Genomic DNA, 15,659 nt, shown 5'->3' with positions numbered 1-15,659 from the left:
TATAATTTATAACACATTTTAGACAGTGTCCAAGTGTGTAGTTTAATGGTAGGGGCCTTTAAGATCATTGAGATAATGTCTCCAGTGCACAGAGTCATAAAAGAAACATTTAAATAGTCTTTAATGCGTAGTATAATAGTAGGCCTACAATGCTTAATATAATAGCATGAACTATTTAGTGTTTCCAATGCGTAGTATAATTTACAATTATTTAGTGTCTAAGACCCGTAGTGAAATAATAAAATTACTTTGTTACTCTGATGCGTAATATAATTCAATTAGTGTCTTCAATGAGTAGTTAATAATACAAATTAATCTGAGAGGGACAAAAGCTGACCTACTCACACTAGTTCAGATTTCCATTACTCCGTCACAATGACATTCACATTATATCGACAGACATACGTGTTTGAAGTGTCCTCAAACAGAATCTAATTAAGAGCCTAGGGTAAAATCCGTCAAGTGGGCAGACTCCAGGTGACCAAAAGGTATTAATATATGAAACGAAATGGTCGATAAATCAATTTATGTTTAGAAAATGATTTATATTTTGCATCAGCCGGAGTGCACAAAATGTAATCAATAGTACTCTTGTCCTGGCCGATCTGTAGATTTACTTACATTAAAAAAATGTTGAGATATAAAAGTGTCTACATTGACACATTGTTAAATGATGCAGAAATTCTTTCTTTGAAATGAAATGTGTCCAATCTTTGATCAATAATGAATTATTAGTTGCAGTAAATTAACCAGGTATAGCTAGAGTTGATAAGTTTAAGATTGTGTGTTTTTAACTTTCAACTAAGCTGCTTAGGAATCTTAAAGTCGTTGCTTCGGTATATAGGCTAATTTAACAAATTCTAATTAGTTACTAATATTTTTTGTTTAGCGGGTATGTTACTTGTTAGCTGTACACCTAGTTAAGTCTACCATTAATTCAGTGATCCTATTATTACTTCAGTATAAGTCTATTATTACTTCAGTATAAGTCTATCATTACTTCAGTATAAGTCTATCATTACTTCAGTAAGTCTACCATTAGTTTAGTAAGTCTATCATTAGTTCAGTAAGTCTATCATTACTTCAGTGTAAGTCTATCATTACTTCAGTAAGTCTATCATTACTTCAGTGTAAGTTTATCATTACTTCAGTGTAAGTTTATCATTACTTCAGTGTAAGTTTATCATTAGTTCAGTAAGTCTACCATTAGTTTAGTAAGTCTATCATTACTTCAGTGTAAGTGTATCTTTAGTTCAGTAAGTCTACCATTAGTTCAGTAAGTCTACCATTAGTTCAGTAAGTCTACCATTAGTTCAGTAAGTCTACCATTAGTTCAGTAAGTCTACCATTAGTTCAGTAAGTCTACCATTAGTTCAGTAAGTCTACCATTAGTTCAGTAAGGCTACCATTAGTTCAGTAAGTCTACCATTAGTTCAGTAAGTCTAACATTAGTTCAGTAAGTCTACCATTCGTTCAATATGTCTATCATTACTTCAGTGTATGTTTATCATTACTTCAGCGTAAATTTATCATTAGTTCAGTAAGTCTATCATTACTTTAGTGTTAGTCCCTACTTCAGAAGGTCTACCACTAGTACATGACTACCACTACTTCAGTGCATAAATGAACATTTCAGAGGATCTACCACTACTTCAGTGGGTCCAGTAGAACTAGATCTAATTTTGGTTTATCTTTTGCTTTTGAAATAAACAATTTTATTAAACTTCATCTCATTAAAATTACAGAACAGATAAGTTTGGAAACCATTGTGAAGGTAATTGAACTTATCGCTGATACTTATAAAGTGTTTAAATTTAATTTTCATTGTTTAAACCAACAAACAAAACAGAAACACTAATTGACATTTATTAATGAACAAAATAAAAAAAAAACGTATCAAAGATTGCATCGCTTGTTACATTCACTACTGTTTACTTTCAGTTTATTTGAAAAGGTATTTCTTTTTCCAAGGGTGGCGAAGTTTATAGTGCTTCTTTTTAATAAAGCGAATGCCGTGGATTCGATTCCCATAATGGTCATTGTTTTTCCTTTTATTTTTTTCAATGACCAAACAAAATATGAATGTTTAGTTTACTATCTTGTTTAAACATAAAGTTGGAATTGATTTTGTTTCTTGACAGGCTGCAAGAGTTTGACCTATATTTCTTTGTGATTATTTATTCTTAGAAATATTTTAATCTTTTAATTCGTTGAGATTAATTAAGAACCTTGTGTAATTGTAACACAGACATAGATCAACTCTCTCAGGAAGATAGGATACACTAATGTCATTCACATTGACAGATAGTGCACAATACACAGTCAAGAGTTCCTTTGTTGCATTTACAATTAAATCATTGAATCCAATCCAACTTTTTGAGAGGTCAAGATGGGTCGTATATTTTGTTTGAAATTGTTCGTATGTTTTGTTATTATTATTATTATTATTATAAGTGTGTGCAGACAATGCACTGCTTATAATTACATAACAAACAAAATGTAGACTCAAGGCGCTGTAATAACATTACAAACACAAACACGACAGTTAAAATGACAATTAATCTGAAAAAGTTTTAAATAGATAGGTCTTAATGTTCTTCTTAAAAGTGTTGTAGCATGTTGTCTGTCTGAGATCAATGGGGAGTGAGTTCCAAGCCTTTGGTCCGTGCACTGAAAAAGCCCGCAGACCGTAGCTTTTGAGGGAGAAACGTGGCACTAAAAGCGTTGAATCCATTGAGCGCAGGGCTCTCTGGGGGACATATGGAGTAATCAGTCCACTAAGGTACAAGGGCATCTCATTGTTATATATATATTCTGATGACAAAGTGTGGCGACCTTGTAATCGATTCTCGCTTTCACGGGAAGCCAAAGGAGCATGCGCAAGAGCGTAGTAACAGAATCTCGTCTTGTTTTTCTAAGGGCTATTCGTGCGGCGGTGTTCTGAATACGTTGCTTTATGTCATCTGGTCCCATGTCATTCCAGTATCCTCAGCTTCACTGATGACTGACCTCTTCCAGGTTTGCTTGGGTCTGCCCACTTTATTGTTTCCTTGCGGATTCCAATCAAGTGCCTGCCTTGCAACATTGGCAGCTGGTTTTCGCAGCTCTACTTTCGCTTTTTGATATCCTGAACTGTAGGTTTTCGGTTAGTTCTCTCCTACAATCCGGCGTATGCATCTATTAAAAAATGTCTGGAGTTTTTGTATATTTGTTTTCGTAAACTCGGTGGCGCCTTAAGGATCCCGAAAGTAAAAAAATCCCAGGATTCAAACCCGGGACGCCAGGTTTGGAAGCCAAGTGCTTTACCACTCAGCCACCGCGCTTCCACTTATTTATTTCATGTACCAGGACAAATTCGTACAAGTGTTCCTTCTTCCAAAGTGCCATTAGCCGAATCAGCCAGGAAAACCAATGGTTGAAAAGAGTTTACATTGCTAGTTAACATTCATGACTAGACTAAAACATGTATATTCATAAGGTGTTATTATTTTCTTATTATTGAAGGACCTATGAAATTTATACTCTTTAATTCCATGTGATAAGGTCAAGGTTGAAGAGGGCTTACTGCTCAAGCTTGATAGTATCGTGTCTAGATCTGACATATATTTCCTAGTATACATTAGTCTATTTAAAATTAATACAGAAGGTATTTGATCCAATTTCGTTACAAGCCCATAATTCCTAACAGTCACACTCAACTTCCGGAATGGAAAATAACTCAGACTACCTTTCAAGAAGACCTTGTACGTTACTGGAGCAGAAATAATATCTTACTCTTTGGGAGACGCTCTCCACCCACACCCCGCAAGATTCATGTTTCCTCTTGTCTCCTTCCTGGCCCCTTCCCCTACCAGACACCAAACCGCCACTATACAAGCAGACAGATAGACTTTCACTTGGAGCACCTTGACCTTAAAATCCCCCCCCCCCCCATCTTTTTTTCCATCGCGTACATCATCTTTTCTATGCCAGGCACGAAGGGTGTTGTGTTTAAGACACGGTGCTGATAGCCATTAGGTATATTATCCAATCTATTATCACCTGACGCCCAGGCCGGATCATCGCTTAAACAGTGGCTTCTGTCCTCGGCCCCAACACTAGGCGTTTGTGTAGTAAAGAGATACTGATGGGTATCTGTCTAGTCCATTCTGACCTGACCAAATCAGGAGTACTGGCTAGTTGTCGGATGCGTGCTTTATTCACTAGTCTAAATGCTGCACGATCGAGCCTTTGAGGTGGACGGTATGTTGTATCGAGCCTTTGAGGTGGACGGTATGTTGTATCGAGCCTTTGAGGTGGACGGTATGTTGTATCGAGCCTTTGAGGTGGACGGTATGTTGTATCGAGCCTTTGAGGTGGACGGTATGTTGTATCGAGCCTTTGAGGTGGACGGTATGTTGTATCGAGCCTTTGAGGTGGACGGTATGTTGTATCGAGCCTTTCAGGTGGACGGTATGTTGTATCGAGCCTTTGAGGTGGACGGTATGTTGTATCGAGCCTTTGAGGTGGACGGTATGTTGTATCGAGCCTTTGAGGTGGACGGTATGTTGTATCGAGCCTTTGAGGTGGACGGTATGTTGTATCGAGCCTTTGAGGTGGACGGTATATTGTGTAGAGCCTTTGAGGTGGACGGTATGTTGTATCGAGCCTTTGAGGTGGACGGTATGTTGTATCGAGCCTTTGAGGTGGACGGTATGTTGTATCGAGCCTTTGAGGTGGACGGTATGTTGTATCGAGCCTTTGAGGTGGACGGTATGTTGTATCGAGCCTTTGAGGTGGACGGTATGTTGTATCGAGCCTTTGAGGTGGACGGTATGTTGTATCGAGCCTTTGAGGTGGACGGTATGTTGTATCAAGCCTTTGAGGTGGACGGTATGTTGTATCGAGCCTTTGAGGTGGACGGTATGTAGTATCGAGCCTTTGAGGTGGACGGTATGTTGTATCGAGCCTTTGAGGTGGACGGTATGTTGTATCGAGCCTTTGAGGTGGACGGTATGTTGTATCGAGCCTTTGAGGTGGACGGTATGTTGTTTTTGTAGGGTGAGTTTTCGATTCGTCTCCATTATGTCTCTGGCCATGGTAAGGGTTCTGGCTCCTCCTGTTTACATCCTGGACTTTGTCGTACTATACTTTTTACACCGTTTAGGTTAAGTTTTGTGTTTAATTTTAGGTATTTCTCGTCTTGCATATGGAATCATTGTTGTAAACCTAGGACTTTAACCGCTTGGCTACATTTTATACGGAGACAGTATCAGAGTTTGAGACATGGTCGATCTGAGGTTCAGCTTGGGCCTTTGTTGGCCGTTTTTCCCTAAGGTGTAGGATTTTACCGTTTACCACATGATTAGAATTATTCTATGTGAATCAAGTTATTAAAGGGAAACTCCGATGGTTTTGCCAATTTTTGATATAATATGTGTTTTGAATTACAGATAATGAATATATTATTATTTTGTTTGTATTTGCAATAATAACTTAGTAATTGATGTTTTTCTGACGTAATTTTCCTGCGCATCAAAAACGGTCAGACTTTCACCGGGTTTCTATGTGACGTCACACAAACCTATTAATTTAATCATACAGTAAAGTTTACATGCTCGTAAAAGAAATATATCTTCGTCTATGCAGATAGATCTAGATATTGTAAGAAAAAAAAATGAGTGTTAAAAGTAGATTTATATTCTTGACTTACCACGACAGTGTGTATTTTCTCGCCAGACCACTCAACACACAACACTATCGCTTGGTTGTCTTGTCATGACCGGCTACACGTAGTCTCGACTAGCCTTACACTGACCAGCTTGCTCGAATCCGTCAGACACACGATCTATTTACTTCTTTGGACAGGGAGAGGCTTAGATGAAAATGTTACTTTTTTTCTCGAGTTGGTTATCCTAATGCTTTTAGATCTATCTCTCTCTATATAACTGTACCATAGCTTTGGACTAGGTCGTCACTAAGCCTAACAGCCTAACAGCTACTGTAAGAATGAAGCGATATTATTGGTTAAATCTAGAATCTAGTTTCCCTTTCAGTATTGTTGAAGGAAGTGACGTATGCCTAACCTAAAAACAAAATATAAAAGAACCCCGTTTTATTTTTTTAGATTTCAAGAATTTACTGTCTAATTTATTAAATATAAATGTTTCTAAACATTTAAATAAAAAATGATAAAATGTTTACTATTACAACTTTTTACGCAGAATTTAAATATGTCAATAACTCAAATTTGAAAAACCATCGGAGTTTCCCTTTAAAGAAGTTCTGTGGATTGCATGCTGTTAAAGACACATTGGTAGCAAAAGTAGGATATATCGATGAATTGGTATCAAATTAAGAACCAAAACGTAGTTTATGTTTAGGCAGAAAATGACGACAGTTTAGGGTAGATATTTAGTTACTATAGAAACTGGATAGTAAACAAACAATTGCGACCTTTTTTCTTTCTTTAAAGGAAATAAACATTTTGATTGTTCAAGAAGATTGTGTAATATCTCCGTTCTTTCGTGATCCATAGATGTGGCCTCGCATGCAGTGAAGCCACTTTGATTAGGATGATAATACTGTTGTGGAGAGTGCTCGCTATATATTGTCCTCCACTATAAATATTTGTTCATACTATTAAAACATTTCAACTCTATCATGTTCAGCCCGCACGTCATTCAATCTTAAAAGTACGAGCGACAGAGCCATGGCGTTTAAAGAAGCAAAACTGTTGCCAACTACCATTGGAAAGTAGCTATGAGCCAGGCTTGCTCTACATTTTAACAACGGTGCCATGTAAAATAGGCAGCTGTAATTTTTGTTTTAATTTATATTATTTCGATTTGCATTACATGACATGACAGTTAAAGAAATGTTTGTTAGCCCACATCTTTCTCTAGATACCAGTAACGCCTCTACACATTTAGTGAATATACACTTTTTTTTAGTGGGTAGAATTGTATTGTTCGTAGTTGGATACACATTTTTAGTTACGTTAAATTACGAAACTTTTCAATCTTTAAATTATTCTAATTATTAAGGTATTTATTTCTGATTGATTTATTCGTGTCTTCCTATGACTCTACAGATCTAGCCATGATTTCAGAGCGGACATCACCTTCCAACAGAAGCATGAATGACAAGAACATAGTCAACGACAGAGAGACTTTCCATTATCCTGGCAGCAGGCACGACACCAGTTTGCTCTCCCCTGTCACTAGCCATAGTCCAGCAAGCTCGCTAGCCGAGTGCTCCACCGATGGTGAGACTGATCCCTACTCCAACGACCTGGACCAACAGCGCAAAGGTCATTCTTTCCACTCGTCGCTATACTTCCTTCAGTCAGGGCAACACGTCACATCCGCCCTCACTAAACCGGAAGTAAAAAAGTGTCCCCGTAAAAGGAACTTCACACTTTTGGACGAGGATTCCAAAAGCGAAACACTGGAGAACGTTAGTCCCGGGTACCAACAGCGCGAGAACCTTTTCACCGAACCTACCTGTCAAGAACAATCCTCAGACAGCGGTGACGCCAGTGCGGCGATGACAGGACCCAGTAGCAGGAAAAAGGTAAAGAAGCAGACACAGTCCATGGAAGACCTCCAGAATCAGAGAGTCATGGCCAACGTGAGGGAGAGGCAGAGGACGCAGTCACTCAACGAGGCGTTCTCCCAGCTCCGGAAAATCATTCCAACGCTCCCGTCTGATAAATTGAGCAAAATCCAGACATTGAAGCTGGCGTCTCGGTACATTGACTTCCTGTATCAAGTTCTCAGAAGCGATGAAGCAGACACTAAGTTGAATAGCAGTTGTAGTTATGTGGCCAGTGAGAGGCTGAGCTACGCTTTCAGTGTCTGGAGGATGGAGGGGGCATGGTCAACGCTTGGACATTAAATTTGGGCATTTCACTTATGTACAATGTAACAGGTGAGTGAACATGACCTTGACATAATATAAGCTGTTTGGGATACTTCAAACGCTTTATTGGTTTCATATTAAAGATAGGAATTTTAGAAGAATGGGGTTTCCCTAACCTGTCATTTAGATACATTAACAAGCAATAGAAAAAAAAATACTTTTAAAAACAAAACTTGTAGAACGAAAAGAACCGCTAATCTCCATATATCTGAAAATTTGAAAAAAGGGTTTAGCATCCTTTCTGATCTATAAAACAAAATTAATTAATTAGCTCTAAATGATATGATCAACAAATTGGTTATATTTTGGATTGATTTGTGTTATCGACTATAAATAATTATGTGAAATTTCAACTTGATTCTAGAATGGGAAGTGGCAGAATAAACGTGTCTAAGCGTAATAAGGGAATAAATTCATTCATATATATATATTCTCATTAAGTAGCATTTATTCTCTTTATTTTGAAATCAAACAAAATAATTGATCACCTACAATCAATAGTTAATTTTTTTTTTTTTTATCAATTCATGTCTTGTCAGATCCAATCAATAATTATGTAAATTTTTAGCTTGATTCGAGAATGGGAAATGAGAGAAAAAACATGTTCAAACTCTTTACCAGACAGACAGAGTGAGTAAAACTAAGAACAGATGTTGTATGTTTAAGGACTTATTCACGGCATGTGTATGGTCATCCCTTTGTACCAGCATCATTTCGTTGGACTGGTTAAAGTCCATTATTTTGTCTCCATTTATCTCTGCGGTCTGTTTCTTACTTCAAAGATATTTCCAAAAATTGACCTATACAATACATATTTGTATGACGTAGTATTATTAATGCAAAGTTAGAGAGTAGTTGGAATGACTTAATAGAGGTGGGGTGCAATCAGATAATGATGGATCAGATTATGATTACGATCTACTAGGTACTAGAGTTTACTTGCAGTATGACCCCACAGAGGTAAGAACAAGGGGCTCTCTGATTTTGGTGACGCAATATTGAAATCAAGGGTCTCCCCTGTCTGTGGAACCACAATTGAATTTTGAAAGCTAGGTACTCTCTTAACTGTTTTATATGTTGCGGTGTTCCGCGCTTGTTCTTTTCTAAAGAAAAAAAAAAGATCTCATAAGTATTTTAATATGGTTAAAAAAAAGGGTTAACTTTTTAGCATAGTTTCGTATCCAAATATATTTGTGTTAAGGGCAGGGAACGTTTAATGGAGGGAATGTAGAGGAGGGGCTAGAGAGGGGAGTCTGCACAAGACGAATTAAATAATGTGATTTCTTTCTTAATGTTTATACACAGAAATTTAGTTACAGCCGTGGACTGACTTTCTCTAAGTAATCGTTGCATATAAATGATTTCTCAAGGAGATAGTCGTGGACTAATTATCTTCACAATATAATGTTTACTAATACTTAATAAAAAAAAATAAAGACATCTTTCCAAACAAAAACAAAACTGCATCTTCTTGACATATATCATGTACTCTAGATTAATTTTGTAGGATTGAAACTTCAAAGATAATTAGCATCTTTCATAGGAAATAAGCGTAGCGGAGTTTTTGTTCTAACCATGACCATTCCTCAAAGCAGAGGAAAGCGTGTTCTTGGAATCCCATAATGCACAGGACATGGTCAGACTGTTCCGTTGTAAACAACTCTAGATTTCTTTCCTTGCATCCCGGGGCTCATGTTTGGCACCATTAACAAAGAAATCAACTAGTAACAGAGAAAAGTGGGAGGGGTAGAGGGAAATGTTTACATAGAACAGAGAGAGAGAGGGGGGGGGGGCAGTGAGGGAGGAAAAAAACGCCCTTCTACAATTACACTTCTCAGTGACCGTGAACTAACATTTCAAATGCTCCTGGGGAGTTTTTTTTTTCCCCTTTCTTTTCGTCTTGGAGGCGAGACTGAGGCTTTTTCCATAAACTGTACTGACGTGATGGCAGGGGAGCCGTGGCTCGAGGTATTCTGAGGGTGACATAGTCCTTGTTGGCTCACCGCCAGGGAAATCTCAGGCAGAGTTATCGTTCGCGTCGTTGGCGCCTTTCTTCATAGCGCTACATCCTGTCTCTATGCTCTTCTTCCATCACTAGCCCAGCAAGAGACCAATGGTTGAGAGAGACAGAGAGAGAGACAGAGAGAGAGAGACAGAGAGTGAGAGAGTTGCTTCTATAAATAAACTGGCCTACATCAGAGATGTCAGTACTTGTATTTTTACATATTGTTATTTCCTTGTAAATGTCCAGACGAACATGACAATGATAATGACCACTCAAAATGTAACTTAAAAGTAATGACAATGCTAGAAACTTAATGTGCAATTATATACTTAGTTGAAGAAGCGTTGAAACATGCCTTCTACACCAAAAGAAACTGGCACACAACTTCTTGCGGTCATCTCCCATGCAAGATAAGTGTCCGACCCAGCGAAGCTGTCGAATGGTAATATGTTCCTTTACATTATAATAATAAATGTAGATCTAGAGATGCTTGATAGCACAATAACATCATATCGTGTCTGTAATGCGATTAATCATAGAATTATTAAATCAATGTAAGTGAATCAGTTGTTTCAAATTGACAAAGTGTTTTTCAATTCTTAAATAAGATTGAAATTTAGATTCCATTTGGATTTACCATAGGTGCAAATTAACATTCGCTGCAGGAGGAATCAGAAAGTAAAGCGAATGCTTGGATTTAATTTATATATATAAAGAAATAAACATTTGAATGTATATTTTACATATTAATAAATGGAAAAAAAATCATAATTACCATTAATAGTTTTTAAATGTGACTACAGATGATTTTTTTTTACCAATAGCGAATTACCTTCCCTGAATTCCGTTATTTGTTTTTAAAGTTTTTTATTTGTATTTAAAAACAAAACTGCTTGTATATTACATTTTAAAAATCAAATGGTCAGCTTTCTGAAAACAAAACTGTAGCCGTTGCATTAGAACTTTGTAATATCTAAAATACCATGATATCGAGTTTAGAATATCTTTTACTTTTTCTATCTAAACGGGACTGACAGACAGACATGCAAAACTAATAGCGGTTTAAAATCCGTTTCATGTTATATCGTCTTTTCAACAGTTCACACAGTAACATTTCTAATTAGATGGAGCAAGGTGGGAAGAAAACACCCTAACAATAAAACTTAAGGATTTTGATATTGAGTCAGATCACGGACCTATATATATATATTATATCTAGACGGAAACAGAGCCAACTTTCGTATCAGATTATATACGTATTACGTAGCCTTATAATCTTGGAAATCGCTCTTCTGTCTCATTAAAGTAATGATCTTTAGTTTTCAAAGCTTAGAAATAATACTATTTTCGATTTCATAAATTTTAAATAGAAGAGGTTATTAATCACAGTATAATCTAGTCACGCAAATCTATGATATAAAGGTAATTTCCTTTATTTTCCACGGAGATAAACCGTACCGCGTTTCGACAATCGTAGATCTAAATATTTAAAGCATGTTGATTTTAATAATAATAATTTTAGATTTTACATTTAAATAGATCTTTCTAGATATATATATATCTAGATTCTTTAACTAAAAATTGAACTTCATTAGTTTCCACATAACTTAGATATATATCATATGTAGGTTTGGTTGGAAAATATACAATATTACTTTCTTAGAACTACTTTACAAACCTTGTTTCAGGACATCGTTGTGGTGTGTTACGAGATCGGTGCTTCCAGTCTGTAACGCATACATTTTGGCGGAAAAATAAGAAGTAAACTTCAAGGGAAAGAATATTTTTAAATGAGCAGAATAATTAATTAATTTCCTTCCGTCTGACTTCTTGAGCATCGGGCTGACTTCTACCCTCCCACTTTCCTGAATATCAAAATATCCCACCCCTTCATGCACATGCAGGTCGACCTTCATTATGTCATTACCAATTAAAACTTCCGGTTCGTCTGATGAATGATGACAGGCGAGGCTGGTTTTGTCGGGCGATAGCCCCGGAAATATAAAAAAAAAAAAGTTTACGGCGGTAAATATAACAGAAGGGGAGGAGAGGGCCAATAAAAAGTAGGGGGGGGGGGGTAGACAGTGAACCAAAATGAATGCTGTGCTCAAGAAAAAGGTGTGTCTGATCAAACATCCAAAACAAGGGGGGGGGGTGAGTTTCTTTTATTTAATACACAACTTTTCTTACATAGAAAAAGTAAACAAATTAATATACATAGTTTGAACTAATTATTTTGTATTTCGATTCATCATTTAGATGTTGCATAGATTTTTAAAAAATAATTATCATGATTCAAACATCGTCCGCAAAAATATCGACCACTGAACATCGACCACTGAACATCGACCACTGAACATCGACCACTGAACATCGACCACTAAACATCGACCACTAAATATCGACCACTAAACATTGACTACTTAACATTGACCTGTAAGCATTGACCTCTAACCTCTTTCTTTATAAACCAATGCCCCTTGCTTTTCTCGCCTTCTTCCCATTGACAAATTACTTACATTGATATTGAATACTGTGAACATGTGGAAAATAGATTAATATAGCAATAATTAATACAACGTTACACAACTCTTCTTGAGTTTATCCATATGAATGAAAGAGGAGATTTGAACCCTCCTGATCGTAGGGCGAGAGAGTTGTTTAATTTTAACTTATTCAGGTGAATGTCTTGCTTTAAATAAGCAAACATTGGCTGGTAACCACAAAACCTTGCCAGTGTTTAAGTCTAGGCATGCGTCATTTTGACCTATCAATACAAAATCTTGGGAAATCACTCACATCACACAGACTAATGAAGTAGAGTCAAGTCAGACTGACATCATGTTAGTAAAGACTGACATCACGTTAGTAAAGACTGACATCATGTTAGTAAAGACTGACATCACGTTAGTAAAGACTGACATCACGTTAGTAAAGACTGACATCATGTTAGTAAAGACTGGCATCACATAAGTAAAGACTGACATCACGTTAGTAAAGACTGGCATCACATAAGTAAAGACTGACATCACGTTAGTAAAGACTGACATCACGTTAGTAAAGACTGACATCACGTTAGTAAAGACTGACATCACGTTAGTAAAGACTGACATCACGTTAGTAAAGACTGGCATCACGTTAGTAAAGACTGGCATCACGTTAGTAAAGACTGACATCACGTTAGTAAAGACTGACATCACGTTAGTAAAGACTGGCATCACGTTAGTAAAGACTGGCATCACGTTAGTAAAGACTGGCATCACGTTAGTAAAGACTGGCATCACGTTAGTGAAGACTGGCATCACGTTAGTGAAGACTGGCATCACGTCGAGTGTCAGGTAAAAAGTGGCGCTAGCAACTAAGTTTTAAAAGAGCCTTATTTTCTCATTGACAAGTTTGAGATTTGAAGGTTATAAATGCCAGTGACAAGGCAATCTAGGTTAATAAACCAATAACTCTATTTTCTGAACCATTGTCACATAGAGGACATATTAAATGTAAACCTTTGATGAACAAAAAATTACTTTTAACAAGAATGGCAATACTTTTATTTCAAATTGTAAAAAAAAAAATAAAGTTTTATGTGCATCAAGACAAGTTAGAAAAAAAAATATTTTCTACGCATTTGACTGTATTCTATTTACTCTTTCACTTAATCGGAATATATAAGTTTTCATATTAAATGCATCTATACATTGTGTTGTAAATTACAAGATTTTAGGACCCTAACCTTTTTACACGCACGTGACTCCAAACTTGCACTACTCACTCCGAGCCAAGCGTCTCATGCTCTTGCAAGGGATTACATTTCCCGCTCCGCCGTGGGGGACCGTCACGCTGTATATTCAGCCTCTCGCCCCATCTCAAGACTAGATCACCTGTTGTGAGCAAGTGGAGGCGGCTCGATGACAACCCTACAGGCCCCCCCTAGCCAATTGCCGATTGCTGTCGTGTTGTGTTACCGATTCTGTTTAGATTTTAGGGCGGTGAGCACCGGCATTTCCCACGGCTCTTGGTTGGTAACTGCCGCCAAGCCCACTACTTCAGCACCTGGCCTTGACAATAACTTCTAGCTGGACCAGACAGACCACCACGTTGACCATTTAAATATCCAATGGTCTGTAGGCTGTCTTCGTTTACTGACACTCGTTTGAAAAGATGGTTAGACTTATCGTTAAGATTCGGACATTTAATTTACACCCGGCCATATATTTATAAAGACAGTGGTGTACCAAGGGTGATTCGGGACTCATTTCATAGACTCTAGGTGCAGCACTGTTAAGTGGGCATGTATTTAGACTCTAGTTTTATTTCTCTTAGTCATTTTAAAGTAAACGTCTGTCATTCATTTCTAAAGTGGGTTTTTTTTTGTTTTTTTTTTGTAAAGTTGTTTTGTAACGACATATTTCTTTCTTTAATTTTTGTATTTTAATACTTTAATACAAATTTGAAAAAAAGTAAACGAGGTGAGTAATGAGAGTGCCGAGGTCATTGTTCAGTCTTAGTACTCCCTAAGACACTTTAGGACACGAGTAGACAAAAAAAACCTTAGACTTGCATTTTTATAACAATCTTTTGAAACAAATGAAACAAGAAAAACATTTTAAAACAAAAACATTTTCGAAACAGACAATATACCATTATACAACTTAAAATTCAATAAAAAATTTAAAAAAATGACTTAAATTCTGCCAAGTCACTGGTTTTCCTGGCTGACTCAGGCAACCCATTCCATGCTCGTGGTGTTGACACCGTCAGCTTCTTGATAGAACGATTCTAGCAATTAGGCCGGCGGGCATTGTATAAGATACAGATTAGTTAATTGTACGTATATTACACTTAGAACTCTTAAGATCTAGTCTAGATCTACTTCTACACCTAGAATCTAGACGTTATCTATGTAAGATTTACGTAGAAATAGATGCAAAGCTTAGATAATGTATCAATAAACTTAGAGCAACTTTTAAATTTAATAAACAACTGTTTGTTTGTATTGACTAATTACAAAGATATAGATTTAAATCTAGACTTACAAGACGATGCGCACAATTTTCCCGAGCATTAATTTATTAGACTCTTGAATCAATCAAGCCTTACATTCGGGAATTCCCGAGCCAATGTTGGCTCTAGATCTAAGTCTAGTCAAGCCAAATTTACATTTATTTATTTTTTACTTTGAAAAATTATAACGGTCAAACTAGAGTTTTCCCCAATGTGGCCAACGAGCTAGTAATTCCTTTTTCGCCGATATACATCCACTGTTAAATTTCTAGAAAAATCGTCTATTGAGATCAAAGTCCTGGCTGGTTCCAGGTTCCATGAAGTTCTGACTTGAATAGAGGTATTGTAAAAAAATAACTTACCAAACGTTTACTACAAGTCTTACAAAAAATGTTTTATTCTAATTTCAATATTTAAATGTGAAGTTTGTGATAATTAGAATTAAGTTACAGTAGAACGTATCTCTTTCTGGTATTTGATATTCAAACTGCCTTTAGTTTGTTTTTGTTTTACAGTACGTTGTCTAAGTGGTAGACAACTACGCATAAAGCTTTTGTTTCCCTGTATAGTTTACTTGAATTATATGTTTACGTATAGCGGCATACCTCTACATTCATTTACATTAATTATTTATTTACATTAATGGTGAAATTGACCTTCTACATTCTACATTTCGCATTCGGTTATCCGGACGATCGATTATCTGGACAGTCCCCCCCCCCCCAACCCCGTTCCCAATAAATCCGGATAA

At 36.7% G+C, this 15,659-nt stretch overlaps 1 protein-coding gene across 5 annotated transcripts in view; it reads left to right on the top strand.

Annotated features, from left to right (window-relative positions):
* LOC106057202 (twist-related protein-like) overlaps positions 1–15,659 on the top strand; it is a 39,125-nt gene that overhangs the window by 18,313 nt on the left and 5,153 nt on the right. For all 5 annotated transcript variants that reach the window (XM_056014114.1, XM_056014125.1, XM_056014144.1 and 2 more), the window contains one exon: positions 7,073–7,911. In XM_056014114.1, coding sequence (XP_055870089.1) covers positions 7,073–7,878 — 806 coding nt within the window. In that variant the 3' untranslated portion in view covers positions 7,879–7,911. The remainder of the gene's footprint in view (positions 1–7,072; positions 7,912–15,659) is intronic.

The sequence above is a fragment of the Biomphalaria glabrata genome, chromosome 1 (assembly GCF_947242115.1).
Source record: "Biomphalaria glabrata chromosome 1, xgBioGlab47.1, whole genome shotgun sequence".
In the NCBI taxonomy this organism is placed as follows: domain Eukaryota; kingdom Metazoa; phylum Mollusca; class Gastropoda; family Planorbidae; genus Biomphalaria; species Biomphalaria glabrata.
Note: the sequence above shows the minus strand (reverse complement) of the source record. Positions and strands in the feature narration are given on the sequence as shown.